The sequence below is a fragment of the Sceloporus undulatus genome, chromosome 5 (assembly GCF_019175285.1).
Source record: "Sceloporus undulatus isolate JIND9_A2432 ecotype Alabama chromosome 5, SceUnd_v1.1, whole genome shotgun sequence".
Taxonomy (NCBI): domain Eukaryota; kingdom Metazoa; phylum Chordata; class Lepidosauria; order Squamata; family Phrynosomatidae; genus Sceloporus; species Sceloporus undulatus.
Window position 1 is genome coordinate 89,696,760 of NC_056526.1, and position 14,568 is coordinate 89,711,327.

General features: G+C 39.4%; 1 protein-coding gene across 3 annotated transcripts in view; it reads left to right on the plus strand.

The window, feature by feature from the left end:
- The window catches only part of CDC123 (cell division cycle 123), a 42,294-nt gene that overhangs the window by 1,620 nt on the left and 26,106 nt on the right, over window positions 1–14,568 (plus strand). For 2 of the 3 annotated variants that reach the window (XM_042467403.1, XM_042467402.1), the window contains exons 2-7: window positions 1,171–1,293; window positions 3,422–3,493; window positions 4,187–4,247; window positions 5,780–5,812; window positions 6,502–6,597; window positions 9,284–9,390. In XM_042467403.1, coding sequence (XP_042323337.1) covers window positions 1,220–1,293; window positions 3,422–3,493; window positions 4,187–4,247; window positions 5,780–5,812; window positions 6,502–6,597; window positions 9,284–9,390 — 443 coding nt within the window. In that variant the 5' untranslated portion in view covers window positions 1,171–1,219. Of the gene's footprint in view, window positions 1–1,169; window positions 1,294–2,359; window positions 2,445–3,421; window positions 3,494–4,186; window positions 4,248–5,779; window positions 5,813–6,501; window positions 6,598–9,283; window positions 9,391–14,568 lie in introns of those variants that run through there. The other variant, XM_042467404.1, reaches the window with a different exon arrangement.

The window sequence follows — 14,568 nt, forward strand, 5'->3', positions numbered from 1 at the left end:
AAAGTAAAAAGAAGTGTTTTGTCGACTTTGTGTTTGGATTAATGTCATGTTATTTCTCATTGACATAAACATTGTCTGAAAACAACCTGCAAAAGCGGATTTTAAAATCCTGTTTCTGCATGGGATTTAACCAATTTCCCTCCAGTTTGCCTCTGTGGGATAAAGTCCATAGTGTTCTTATGACTTCTTGACTGCAGTCTGTTCTGATCAGTGTTTGATCCAAAGCATGGGAAATCTTTAACTATTTCAATTTCCTCTTTATATAGGCTGAATTTATTTAAATCCTCTGTGATAATTATTTTTATTTTCTTGAAGTTTAACATTAGGTCATCCCTGGCACTTTCTTCCTTGACTTACCTTTGTAATTTTTCCAAGTCTGTGATGTTTACTGCTGGTAGTATGCTCTCGTCTGCATATCTTAAATTGTTGGTGTTCCTTCCTCCTATCTTCACTCCTCCTTCTGTGTCTAGATCTGCACTTCTTATTATATGTCAGGGGTAGGCAACCTGCGGCCCGTGGGCCGGATGCAGCCCGGCGAGGCCTTGGGACTGGCCCCAGCCCGGTCCTGCCGCCGATTGCTGCCGGTGCCTTTGGCCTCTCACACGCAGGGGCAAGGGGGGCAATTGTCTATAGACGCCTCAGAAACATGCGTTTATATTAACATTTTTTAAAAATCAGCAATTTTTTTTGCGTGTCCTCCATTTTTTTTAAAAAAAAGTGTCCACCATTTGAAAATGTTGTCCTACATTTGTCCCGGTTTATTTATTTATCTAAATTTTTTTTAAAATATTTAATTATTTATTTTTTGGCTTCGGCCCCCCAATTGTCTGAGGGACAGCAACCCGGCCCCCAGCTCAAAAAGGTTGCCTACCCCTGTTATATGTTCTGCATACAAGTTGAAGAAATAAGGTGACAGAATGCCTGACCCTTTTGCCAACTGGGAACCATTCTGTTTCTCCATGTTCTGTTTGACAGTAGCCTCTTGTCCTGAGAATGTATTAAGTTTCCCACTGATTCAGCAGGTGCTGGGGCTCTGTCACAATGAGTGATGTTCTGATGTTCAATGATGTGCCTGCCATTCTGAGTTTCCCCTCATCCTCTTGCTATTGCTTTCCTTGTTTCTTCAAGAGCATTTCATTAACTTTGGGAACTTACATTTTCCCCATTCAGATCTGGCATCTTTCCTTGCATACAGCAAAGAGTGTGGAAATAACAAGGAATGAAGAAGGAGCAAGTGCTGAAATGTCAGTTCTCTTCCTGGTACCCTCATTTCAAGAGTCAAACCATCGGAAGGTGAGAGAGAATCCACTGAGGCAAAGTTTTTCTTGCACTTTAGCATTTGGGAAAGAAAGAATGTGAAGTACTTGTTTTTGCTTTGCCCTGATCCTCCATCCAGCCATCAAACCTTAACATCTGTGAATAATATTTTAAAAATAACAAATAACAAATAAAAATAAATATGCAGTGCTTAACATCAGTTTCTGGATGGTGGAGAAGACATCTGTTTGAGGTTTCCACAAATAGAGGAACAGTTGATTAGGCTGCTTTTTGTTATATTCGTGTCTGCTAACATATTTACATTTTGTATTTCTTCCCTGTTGGAAAATGAGTGTACAACTTCAAAACACAAAGAATGTTATAGTAATTAAAATGTTATAGTAATTATTATGTATGTATTTTTTAATGGAAGAATATATTGATCAATTCAAGTTTTCAAGAATGTAATGTTAATAACTTTTTTGTGCACTTCAACATAAATAAATGAAGGCTGAGATCCTGCACGATGGAGACATAACATAAAAGTTGGCATGCAACACTGTTTGTTTGTTTGTTTACTGTGTTTATACCCTGTTCTTCAGCCAGAAAAGCTTTCAGAGCGGCTTACAGATAATAGTTAATTAGGCATTTCCCTGCCTTCAGGCTTATAATTTAAAAAGACATGATAGAAAAGGAGAAGATTATGGTAGAGGAAGGGGAGTAAGTCCAACGGTTCTTCTCTCCCTCTGAGGCCTGGACCATGGCAGATGGACTGGAGGGAGGGTTCTTCTTACTTTAGGCCAGGCCTGATGAAGCTAGCCATCCTTTCTCCCTCTGAGGCTGGATGATGTCAGATGGCAAAGAGGGCTCATCTTATTTTAGGCCAGGCCTGATAGAGCTGGCTGGCCTTTCTCTCCCTCTGAGGTCAGATGATGTCAGATGGTAAAGGCTATGCTATGTTTCCCTTCTCAAAAACCACCTTTTAGCTATTAGAGCCCTCCGCCACATTGCCATTTAATGACTGGTGGAGAGCTGGGGTACTAGAGTCTCAATTCCCCATTGATCTCTGCATATGATGTCCTCGTTCTCCCTCTGGCTTTAGGGATATAGACAGATGCTTTCCTGATGTCCCTTGCTCTCCACCAGTCACTAAAAGGCAGTGAAGAGTGGCCTCCTGCAGCTAAAAGGTCTGCTGTTGTTCATTACCTTATTTCTGCTCTTGTAGAGTTTGCTGTTTGTTTCTGCAATATAGGGAAGCTAAGGCCTGTACATCTGGACAATAAATATACTTTAATGTACCTCTTAATAGAAACCTTTTGATCTGGAAATAATATGAAGGCAATAACCCCGAAAAACCCATCATAGCTTTTCAGGAATTATTTGACAAACTGTATTTTCCAGTATGAACTTATCTGGGCCCTGGGATCCACAGGGAAGCCTTTCTCTCAGTTCACTACTTTCACAGGTACAGAGAGTGGGAACACAAGAGATGGTTTTCTCAGTGGTTGCCCTGTACTTTGGAAGTCCCTTCCTTGGGAGGCTAAATCCCCCCCCCCCCCCTTTGTCTTTTGGTCAGTAAGCAAATAAATAAATAAATTATTCAGACAGGATTTTAGAATTGAAGTCTTTTAACTAAAGGCTCTAAATGCTGGATTGTTTAAAATTGTACTATCTAACTTTTAAAATCTTTTAGAGTCAATGTTTTAATATAGTTAATAGTTTAATATAGGTTTGATATTGATTTGTGTATGTTTTTATTTGCAATGTTTTTAATATGTAAGCTGCCAAGTCTTGGGCAAAAGGTGAAATATAAATAAAGATAATAATAGTAATCATCATAATAATAAGCTTCAAAGGTCATGAGACTATGAAATCTAGTTTAAATTTGAGTTGTCGTTTAAATACTGATATTTAAAAAGAGGGAAATTCTACTTCAGGTCTGAAGACCGTTGACTATAAGACTTTGATACATGTTTTCTTGGCTTACAAAATTTGTGTTCATGCTTGGATCAAAAGAAGATTTTTCCTTTCCTTTAAGGAAAATCTTTATGTTAAATTGGTATGATTAACATTACTGAATTACGCTAACAAGAAATCTCTGCATAGAATGGTAGTTTTTCTATGTTTTCAAGTTTACATGTCTTGCCCTTTTCCTCCCATTCAGTATCATCATTCCGCTGCCAGACAATGTAAAAGACTATTTGCTTGATGATGGGACTTTGGTAGTTTCAGGCAGGTAAGAATATATAAAGTTTAAAGATTTATATACAGTATATCTTACAGACAAATATGATTAAATTGCTCTGGGCTTTCTCTGACATTATAGAGAAGTGGCAGCTCCTATCTTTTTTCTTTTGTTTCCTGTTCTAGGTATGGCTGCCCATATAAATCAGAGATGTGACCACAGTTTTAAAAGCTGGGTCCTCTTCTAATTTTGTTTTTTTGCATAGTAGCAACAATCAGGGTTCTCAAAGCTTTTTTCTCATTGCAAATCAAGGATCATGATACATTATGGGGGGAAATTCAGACAGGTCAGCAGGGGTATCATCTTCCTTTCTGCTCATATTTTCAAGATTGCAGCCACTTCTCATTTCCATACACATCAAGTGATTGAATTCACACCTTTGTCTTGCATGGATAGTAGGAAATGGCATGAGCAGATCCATTAGAAGACTTTGGTGGCAAAAACATAAACCATCATGATTGTGGGTAAAGGAAAATAACTTTTCATTGCCAAGTCTGTATGTTCTAATGTAGGAACTTATATATGTAGATGGTTGCTTAAGTTGACCATTATTATAGCTCTTTTTTCATTTTAACATGTGCACTATACAGAAATAAAATATTCTCAAACTTTGCTTTTTCAATGTTAATTTAGGCCCTTGTGATTTTAGGTCTAACGAGTTCAATTTCCCTGCTTTTGTTCTAGGGAAGATCCTCCAACATATTCTCAAGAACACAATGATGAAGATGAAACAGAGGAAATCCAGGTCTGTACAAACTGTGATAGGTAAAGTTAACAGCTTGCATCCTGGAAGCTTCAAATTTGTATCATTCACTTTGCTGCTGAGTTGGAAGATAGGGTACTACCCTCCTCTTGAACCTGTTCTTCATGTGGTCCTCTTCTATGCCTTTGCTTGTGGTCAGTCTACACAGAATTTTTTCTATCACAGAGGAGGCTGTGGGTCAGAACCTGATATTCCTACCCACAGAGGGCTGTAGGACAGTTGCTGAACACATTTTCCCCATAGACTGTGTCATGCACTCCGGTTTTGCTTCTTTCTCATGTGTCTGCATGTGGTGCTGGTTCAGAAACCTGCCTGTCTCTTTGAACCCATGTCATTAGGGATGGAGGGGAGAACATCCTTTAGAACCAGCTATAGCAGTGAATGAGAATGCTCCAGTTAGAAGAGTTGATGAGGGACATTTCTTTGTTCTTTTTGCCCATGTCAGGGACTTCCTGCTAAAAATCATATCTGATCTTAAACTTTTTTGTGGCCTTACCTGTCCCTATGGTAGGTATTTTTATTTTTTATTTATTAAGAGGCCCTCAGATTGGTTTAGAGATTGTTAATTTGACAGTTCCCAGCCCTCAGGCTTACAATCTAAAAAGACACAACACAAAAGGAGAAGGGAATGGCAGTGGGGAAGGGGAGCAAATCCAGCAGATACTGTCAGTTCTTCCCTCCAAGACCAGGGCACAGATAGTTGGAATGGAGGGAAGGCTTTCATCTGTCTCTGGGGTGAGGCATGGTTGAACTGTGCCTGCCTCATCTCTCCCTCCGAGGCCAGGTTAGTAGAAGCCGAGATGGAGGGGAAGGCCTTTCATTCCCCTGTGGCCTAGGCATGAAACAATTGTTTTTGGTCTGGGAAGTTTCTTTTGACACGGAATGTGAAGACTGTTTTCCCTTACATAGGGAATCTGCAATGCCAGAAGGAGCAGTGCACATTACGAGCTGTTGCCTGAAAGTCAAAGCAGAATTAACTGTAAATGGGTCTTTGTATTTAATATGTAAGTTTTTAAAGAATGCATGTAACATCAGATGAGTATGTGGGAGAATGCTAATTGAAGGAAAGATTTTATTCCGGACCTCAGCTGATTATGAAAAGTTAATTTTCCCTTTTGCGCTTATTGATTCAACTTATTTCCAGCCTTTCCTGCAGCTGGATTTACAAAGCTTGAACATCTCATTTGACCTTTTACAGCACTTTCTTATTTTATTTCAGGAACGAGCATTTTCCAAGCATTAACAATCCCGTGTCTTGTGATTCTGGGGCACTTCCTTATTTTGCATTCCTTCCTTTTTAATTAGGATGGGAGGCAGACTCTCTGTGTCTAAGGTTATCACAAAAATAATAGTTGAGAGCATTGACCAAGTAGGCTGGAGAAAGTACCCTTCTCTCCCAACCCAATTTTATCCTGTAATGAGAAAGAAATGTGCAAACATCTCTTGAACTGCTCTCTTGCAGAAACTTTTTAGAGCGGGAAAAAACCTTATTTATTTATTTTCTTCTTCTTCAGTGGTCTGATGATGAGGACACTACAACACTTATGGTAAGGTTCTTTTTATTTACATTTTTCATTTTCAGCAATTGTAATCATCAGATAAAGCTGAACTTTGGAGAAGAAGTATTTACTGAAGAGCTTTGTTTATTTACAATTAGTACTAGGTTTTATCTCACTATAATAGAACTACAACAGAATGACCTTTTTGTTAAGTTATACATTGGATGTTAGGCCAACTTGTTCCCAGAAAAGACCATGGCTGGTCAGAGTAATTCATTTAAAAATAAATATGAAATCAACAGTGCAGTGTGTGTGCAACCTTATTAAACATATTTAATACTATTGCCTTCCACACATTTTAAGAAGTTTATCCAAGTTAATTGAAAGTGAGTCTTTTTTCTTTACTCTCAAATGGGGTACTTCGGATTTCTGAATTCTGGAAAAGGGATACTCAACCTGTACTATTGTTAAAGTTATAATTATTCACTTATTATGTTGTGTGAATAACTGGATTTAATTGTGATCACAACTTTGTGTATTCTAAAACAAAATGCTGGACTCTTGTGCAACAATTGAAAATCCATTTTTGGGAGAAGAATTTTAACTGAAACTAACTGCAAGTGTCATTAAAAACACTGGTTTGTGTATGGCAATCTCAGTAGTTAAACTGTTTTTAGATATATTCAGCCTATGCTAGATTTTGCTGCTGCAAACATCCTCTTGTGTTATACATACAGGCACCAGAATTCCCTGAGTTTGCACTTAAAGTTGAAGAAGCAATCAGTTCACTGGGTGGCAGTGTTTTTCCTAAGCTCAACTGGAGTGCTCCAAGGGTAAGAATTCAACTCTAAATAAACTAAAAACAGTTTGCAAAAAGTCAGTGTTGTGAGCCAACTGGGAAGTGAAAGAGAATAATTACCCGTATTTTCCGGCGTATAAGATGACTGGGCGTATAAGACGACCCCCAACTTTTCCAGTTAAAATACAGAGTTTGGGATATACTCACCGTATAAGACTACCCCTCTTCCAACGCACACCAAATAAAAATGGAAAAAAATCAGATTTGATTTCAATATGGTAATTTTAATTCAAATGCTTATGGCATGCAGGTACTTAGCATGAAACCTTGTTGTATACAAAGCCTGCTTAGACTGGTCAGTTCTCCCTGCCTGCCCAGCCCTCCCTGTCTCCAAGACTATCAGAGCGGTCTTGTCTTTCTCCCAAAATTAGGGCTCAAGGTAGCTATTTAAATTGTTTATGGAGTACAGACCAATTGCTCATTTAGAGATTTAGTGAATCATGTCAGCATTTGATTTTCACACATAGAGAATTTATGAATGGGAATTCTTGTCCCACTGCAAATACAGTAGAGTCTTGATTATCCGACATAAACGGGACCAGCTTATAGTCGGATAACCGATTATGTGGGATAATCCAGATTGTCCCCAATGATAGCACGCGGGCACACGTGCGCGCACACCACCATTTGGGACAAAGTCCCTCGCCTCCCTTCCTCCCCCCCCTTCCCCTCCTCAGCGGCTTGCATCTCCTCAGCCCACGGGGAGTGCACGCACTCCCCCCGGGTTGAGGAGATGCAAGCTGGGAAGGGAGGACAGGCTTGGGCCCCTTCTCTCCGGAGGGAGTCCTCGGATTCCCTTTGGAGAGAAGGGAAGCCTCGGCGGGCCTTGGGCCCCTTCTCTCTGGAGGGAGTCTGGGTTTCCTTCGGCTTGAAGGGAGCTCCACGGAGCTCCCTTCAAGCCAAGGGGAAGCAACCCGCCGGGGAGGGGGCTGTGCCAAGGCCACAGTCCTCTCCTCAGAGGCTTGGTTTCTCTCGGCTTGAAGGGAGCTCCATGGAGCTCCCTTTAAGCCAAAGGGAAGCAAGCCGTCTGTTTGGGGGCGTGTCTGTGTGTGCGGAAAGGCCCACAGCCACGCCCACAGGTTATCTGAGGGTCGGTTAATCTGGAATGTCGGATGACCGAGACTCGGATAACTGAGACTCTACTGTAATTCAGAGGAAAAGAAGGAGCTTATCTTCTGATGATTGGCTTCTGAAGTTGTATGATCTGGCCAAAATGGACAAGTTGACCTGTCTACTAAAATAGGGAATAACATCTGCCTTTATTAGAGACTGGAAACTTTCAGTAGATTAGAGACTTGAAACCTTCAATTTAATCAAGGATGGGAAGATATATATATACATTAGTTTTTGATGTTTAAATTATTTTTAAGCATTTGACTTTAAGTTATCAGTGTGCTTAGAAAGAGATATTGCCAGAGCTATCTCAACCAAGTTAAAAGATGTTTAGATTATCCAAAACAAATTACAGAAGAACCAGGAAGAGGTATAAAATGCTAGACAGGAGTTCTCCTTTATAGGTAGAGGACGAAAAAGATGTGATGGGAGTGAAGGACAATTTGATTTTAGTTTAGCTCCAGCTCTCAGAAGGTAGGAGGTATTGAGTTTGGTTGTATATTTATAAACTATCAACTTGATGTAAAATATCATTGCTGTATTTTAATAATAATAATTTAAAAAAAGAAAGAGAGGAGCTTCCTTCCCCTGGTACTTATGACAAGTTGGAGGCATTTCAGTACCTGTTTTGCTGTTAACCACATCACATTCTGTAATGGTTGGGAAGGAGGATCAATGGCTGACCCACAGTGACCGATTACTCTTTGTCAGCTGAGTCTCTCTCTTTAAGTTAGAATTTGTTAAGGCCAGTCCAATACATTTTTTCTGCCTGAAACAGAGCAGCAAATGCGCTCTCTTCACATATACACAGTTCAACCAATTCAGGGAGTATATTATTCAAAAGCAGGTTCTTCTGGCACATGAGCAGTAAATCTCACAAGAGTCCCCATTTTTTAAGAGGGGCTCCAATGGTGTCCTTGACGGGAGAGTTAAAATGTGTACAAAGTACAGTTTCCAAATATGATGTTGGCTACACCCTCAACTGTAAAGAAACTGTATACATTTTGGCTTTGAAATTGGAGTCCAGTGCTCACTTCCTTGAGGACCCCACTGACTTCAGTGGACCTTAATTATCAGGAAGAGCATATAGCTGTAAAAGTACTGATTGTATGTCAATTAGCTCTTCATGATGGGTTAAAAAAAGCAAAAATGGGTTGTATTAGATATTTAGATCAACTGGCATTATATGACATTTTGCTGCCTAAGACAGAGCAAAACATTGTGGGTGCATAGAATCAAACACTATTAAATGCCATTGGCTTAAAAGGTATAGAATCCCATAAGATCTTTACAATGTTGGAAACTGAATAACAAACAGGTTGCTGCCTTTTCATGACACCCCAAAATTTCTCCTTTTGGCAGCCAGCTCAGTCTGTCTAATGGCAAGGTAATATTTCATGAATAGTGGTGCTTAAGAGCTTCTTCTAATGTAAAAGATTCCCATTCGAATCCAATATTATGCTCAGACCAACATCTCAGTGTTTTTCCGCAGCACTGTAATGCCAGTATGGAACATGTCATTTGACTGAAGTAATCTTTTGCTTTAGGATGCCTACTGGATAGCACTGAATAGCTCACTGAAATGCAAATGCCTCAGTGACATCTTTCTACTTTTCAAGAGTTCAGATTTCATTACTCGAGATTTCACTCAACCGTAAGTATAAATGTAACAGGCAATCTTATTTTGAAAGGGCAATTAGGTGCCATCTTGGCGTGGGGCATTTTCTTACTCAGTTTTCAGATTTCCTTCCGGTTCTGAAAACTTGGATCATTGCATGAACTTCAAATTTGGATTTTATGTTGTTTTTGTGGCGCAATGAGAATTTTTGCCAGTTAGATTTATTCTTTTGTTTATCTCTCTGCAGCTTTGCTCTCTCTAATGAGCCATTAGAGGTAATTAATCTCTCTTAGCAGTATTGTCTCAGTAGAGCTATCTAGAGTTGAACCATAACTTCAAAGAAGTCACTTAATTAAAAGCTACCAGAGGCCTGCAGCCAATAGTTGGTTGATAAATGCCTTCACATACAATTCCCACTTTCCAAAGCTGTCTCTACTATCCTCTTTTTTCCCTCATAGCAGGCTCTCCCTCCTGACGCCCCTCCAATTCAGGGTACGTTTTTTCTTCCTCTCCCCGATTTCTACACTTTCCCCCCGTTCCCTCATAATCATAAACCGAGTTTCTTTAATTCCCTTGTCTCTTCTCTCAGTTGAATTGTTTTCATCTCTCACTTTTCATTATCCAAGGTGAACATGCACATTTTAATCGCCACAGTTAGATGTAAAATTGGCCACGATAGCCAAATTGAGCTTTCAGAAGTAGCACTTCAGTGTCTAGCGACAGTTGGAAATTTTGATGGCTTTGAAAAGGAGTGGGCAATCATATAGGATAATGCTCTCAGTAGCTATGAAAATGATGGATATGTATTTCCTTCAGTAACACAAGTGGCTCTGTGTATCACTTGTTGGGAGAAAACATGTATGGGAGTGCTGTTCCACTTATGTCTTCCTCCAAACACATCATATATCGTCACTGGAAACTGCTGGATTAGATTAGACTTTGGTCTGATATAATGTGTCTCTTTTTATGTTTTTAGTATACAGTGCGCCCGCATCATACGCGCTTAAGCTGCGGGGCGCATGCAGGATGGAAGGGGCAGCTCATCCCATTCAATTGAATGGGCGCGTGCACACGAGCCCCATTGTTTCCAATGGGGCTTGAGCATAGGCAGAATTCGCCTTACGCGGAGGGGACCGGAACGGATCCCCCGCGTAAGAAGAGGGCAGACTGTATTTCTGAATACCAGGTGCAAGAAAAAATTCAACAGATGAGGACCAGTGCCATCATGTCCTATTTTGCACTATAAAATAATACTTAGAATACTAAGTTACAATCATAGCATAACAAAAATATATTTTCATACAAGTATAACAACCTCTCTTACCAGATTTGATAAACAAAGCATAGTCTTGGGTTTCCAGCAAGACAACTGTGTGCCCTTTCTCTCTTCTGAAGTGTTTGTATACACATTTAACTTCTAACATGGTGTGTCACTCACCTTTAGACAGTTCTTAATTATCACCTACTAAATAATGCTTTATCCTGCAATGAATATACTTCCTTCATACAGGACAAGTTTTATATATCTACAATCCAGGTGCCTCTGTGAAACCCCACATGGTAGTGGTAGAATCCTAGTTTCATAGTGCCTATCTGGCAGATGTCTGCTTCATAGTATTATTTCATAATTTTGCCTTAAAAGCACCAGGTCCTGTGTGATCTTGGAAGCTAAGCAGGGTCAGTTCTGGTTAGTACTTGGATGTGAGACCTCCAACGAGTACCAGGTGCTGTAAGCTATATTTCAGAGGAACTGGCAAAACCACTTCTTGAGTATTCCTTTCCTTAAAAAAAACTCTACAAAATTCATGGAGTCACCATAAGTCAACAGGTGACATGAAGGCACGCGTGCACATATGCACACATGCACACCCCACATACACTGATCTTCGAGATACCTAATCTACTGTTTTGATTCTATTTCTTGATTTTTACTGATACATTTGTATCTATGTCAAGAGGTCAAACTACAAACATACATTCCTTACCTGAACTGCTTTTAGTTTTGTGGTTCACTGTTCAGGACAAGAGGCTCCCATCAGAGCAGAATACAGAGAGACTAAATATTTCCCAATTGGCAAATAGGTCAGAAAAGGCTGTTTTTTTATCACCATAATTGTTTAACTTGTATGCTAAACGTATACATAAAGCAGGATTAGACTTGGAGGAAGTATGTGTGAAAATCTGAGGAAGGAGCATCAACAAATTAAAATACACAGATGACACCATACTACTAGCAGAAAGTAGCAAAGATTTGGAACAATTACTGAAGAAAGTCAATGAAGAAAGTGCAAAGATGGGTTTATGACTAAATATTAAAAAAAACAAAAGTAATCACCACAGATTATTTATATAATTTTCAAAGTAGACAATAAAGACATTGAAATAATTTAAGATTTTTCATACCTCAGCTCAGTCATTAATCAGAATAGAAACTGCAGTCAAGAAATCAGATGAAGACTAGGACTTGGGAGGGCATCTATGAAGGAACTAGACAAGATCCTCAAGTATAAAGATATATCATTGAGTACTAAAGTTATGATTGTACATGCCATCCTATTTCCCATTTCTGTGTATTGGTGTGAGCTGGACAATGAAAAAAGCTGAAGGTGCTGGAGAATAGTTCTACAGATGTCACGGAGTGCTAAAAAGACAAATCAATGAATTCTACACAAATCAAACCTGAATTCTCCCTAGAAGCCAACTGATACTGTCATACTTTGGGCATATAATAAGAAGGATTCACTAGAAATGCAATAATGCTTGATAGAATTGAGGGCAATGAGAAAAAAGGAAGACTACATTCCAGATGGATAGGTTGAATCAGAGAAAACATGGCCATGAATCTACAAGAGCTGAGGAGGGCAGTGGAAGACAGAGGGATTTGGAAGTGTCTAATTCACAGGATCACCATAAGTCAAAGTCAACAGAAGTTAACAACAACATGAGGCCTCACTTTGGAGTTTCTTTGAAAATCTGGCAGGATATATTCCATCAACTCATCATAGACAGATGGAAGGGGCGGCAGCAACCACACACTGCAGCCCCAATCTGCCTTGAAGCCGTCTGAAAAAGGAATAGCAAAGATCCGCTCCTTTTTTAGATGGCAAAAGCTGCCTTTTCCTGTCCTGCTACAGCCCCTTGGTGGCTTCAGGATGCTGCAGTGGCATGGAAACACCATGCCACCAGAGTATCATGAAGCCACTCAAATTCATATGAGCGTGCCTAGTCACAATCTGTAGTAAATATACCTGCTGTATTATAAAGCTATCTTAATTAATTAAGATATTGATTAAGTTCCATTGCCCCTGGAAAAGAAGATTAGAAATGTAATTGTCACATGGAGAGAGAGTGCTGAACGAGTAAAAACTGGGTGCATTTATTTATTCCATTAGTTGAACAAGTTTATAGATTTTTTTAAAACAGGAAGACACCTTAAGGCTCTATTAATGGAGAAAGTTCCAAAGAAGCACAACCCTAATAGAAAATTGAGGGTGATGATTTTACATGTCTAGATTACCTAATTTCACTAATTGCAAAAACTGGAGTGGAAATTAGCAGATATAGGCTCATTATTCTTCCATTGCTATTTGATTATTGGTTATATTGACCATTGCTACTGAAGTAAAGAATCATTTTGCTATATCAGTCTTCGGCTAGATACGTAGATATCAATGTAGTATAAAGAAAACTGAATACACAGTATATACTATAGTGTGTACATAAGTTCCATACATAAATAGGTGTTGGATTTTTTTTTAAAAAAGCATTTCTTGTGCATGGTAGCTCTTGGAGAACAATTGCTCATGTTCTATTTGAGTGGATCAGGTTCCAGAGATGCTAAACAAACACTTTTCTGGGAAATGGTTGGAGCCATGTGAATACAGGATGCTGCCTTTATACCTAATCAGACTGTTTGTCCATCAAGACCTGTAGTGTCTCCAGTGTCAGTGTGAGTCAGTGGTTCTCCGGTGTTTCAAGAGGAGATTTTTGTATCTACTGGTTGAACCTTTTAACTAGAAATGCTGGGGAGTGAGTCAGGGCATGCAAAGCATTTGCTCTGTCACTGAGCTATTGTTCCCTCCCATGTGAAGGGACAGCAACAAGTAATGCTGGCTACTAACCAGGAGCAGTTGATGCTGGTGGTGGTTTTTGGAGGAGCAGGCTGCAAAAAAGGTACTGTTAAATAGAATATGCCAGTCCTTGGACATGTCTAAGGCAGTAAACATATTTGTTTGATAAGCCTCAGACCTCAGTTGAGGGAACTGAATTGTGTGGCCCTCTTGATGATGTTGGACAGCAATTTCCAGCAGCACTAGCCAATATAGATTGTAGTGACAAATGCTAAAAGTTGCAATTCAAGAACATATAGTGGAACATTAAATTTCATATCTTCATTCCAACCCCTTGTTTAAGGGAATTCTGAACAGGGGAATCACACTCTGGCCACATATAAGACAGGTGAATGTGAACATTAAATTCTGTTCTCAGGAACATAGATTCTAACCGCCCAAGGAAAAAGATACAACTCAGTTTTATTTGACAATGGTCTGCTACAATAGACTTTGCTGCTCTGCTCTTGCGATCCATCATGGAGCTTAAAAAGATGGTCTGGGTAATGGTTTGGAGTTCAGGTGTGACCATGCCTTCTTCTGTGGAGAAATGGTCTTCTTATCCTCAGATTAGGATCCTGTTTTAATGCTAGAACAAAACATTTTTCTGCCTGAAGTGAACCATAAGGTAGTACTTCGTCCCATTCCATATACCAAATTTGCTGGATTGGAAATTTCATCTGTCTTCATTGATGATGGGACTTCTGGTCCACCACAAAACCTGAGAAAAGGTTAGAAGGCACAAAGCAGAGACACAACTCGCTCCAGCATCTTGTCCATCACCCTAAAACACCATCTAGATCTGTATTTTTATATTTCTATTATTTTCATACCATATTGGCTGTAAATACGTACCATTTTCATTTATAATTATTATATTCTTTAATATCCTTTTGTTTATGTATTTATATGCTCTTTTGTGATTTATGCATTTGTGGTTGAGACTCTGCCCTTGTGCATTTGCTTGCTTTCTCATTTGCCACCTCAAACACCCATTTTATTTTGGCTTGTAGTACTGCCAAACTTTAGAGGTAGGTTTGGCTGTCCAGTGTTAACACATGAATAAGATGAACTAAGAGTATTTCCAGTTTTTTTTTGGCATTCC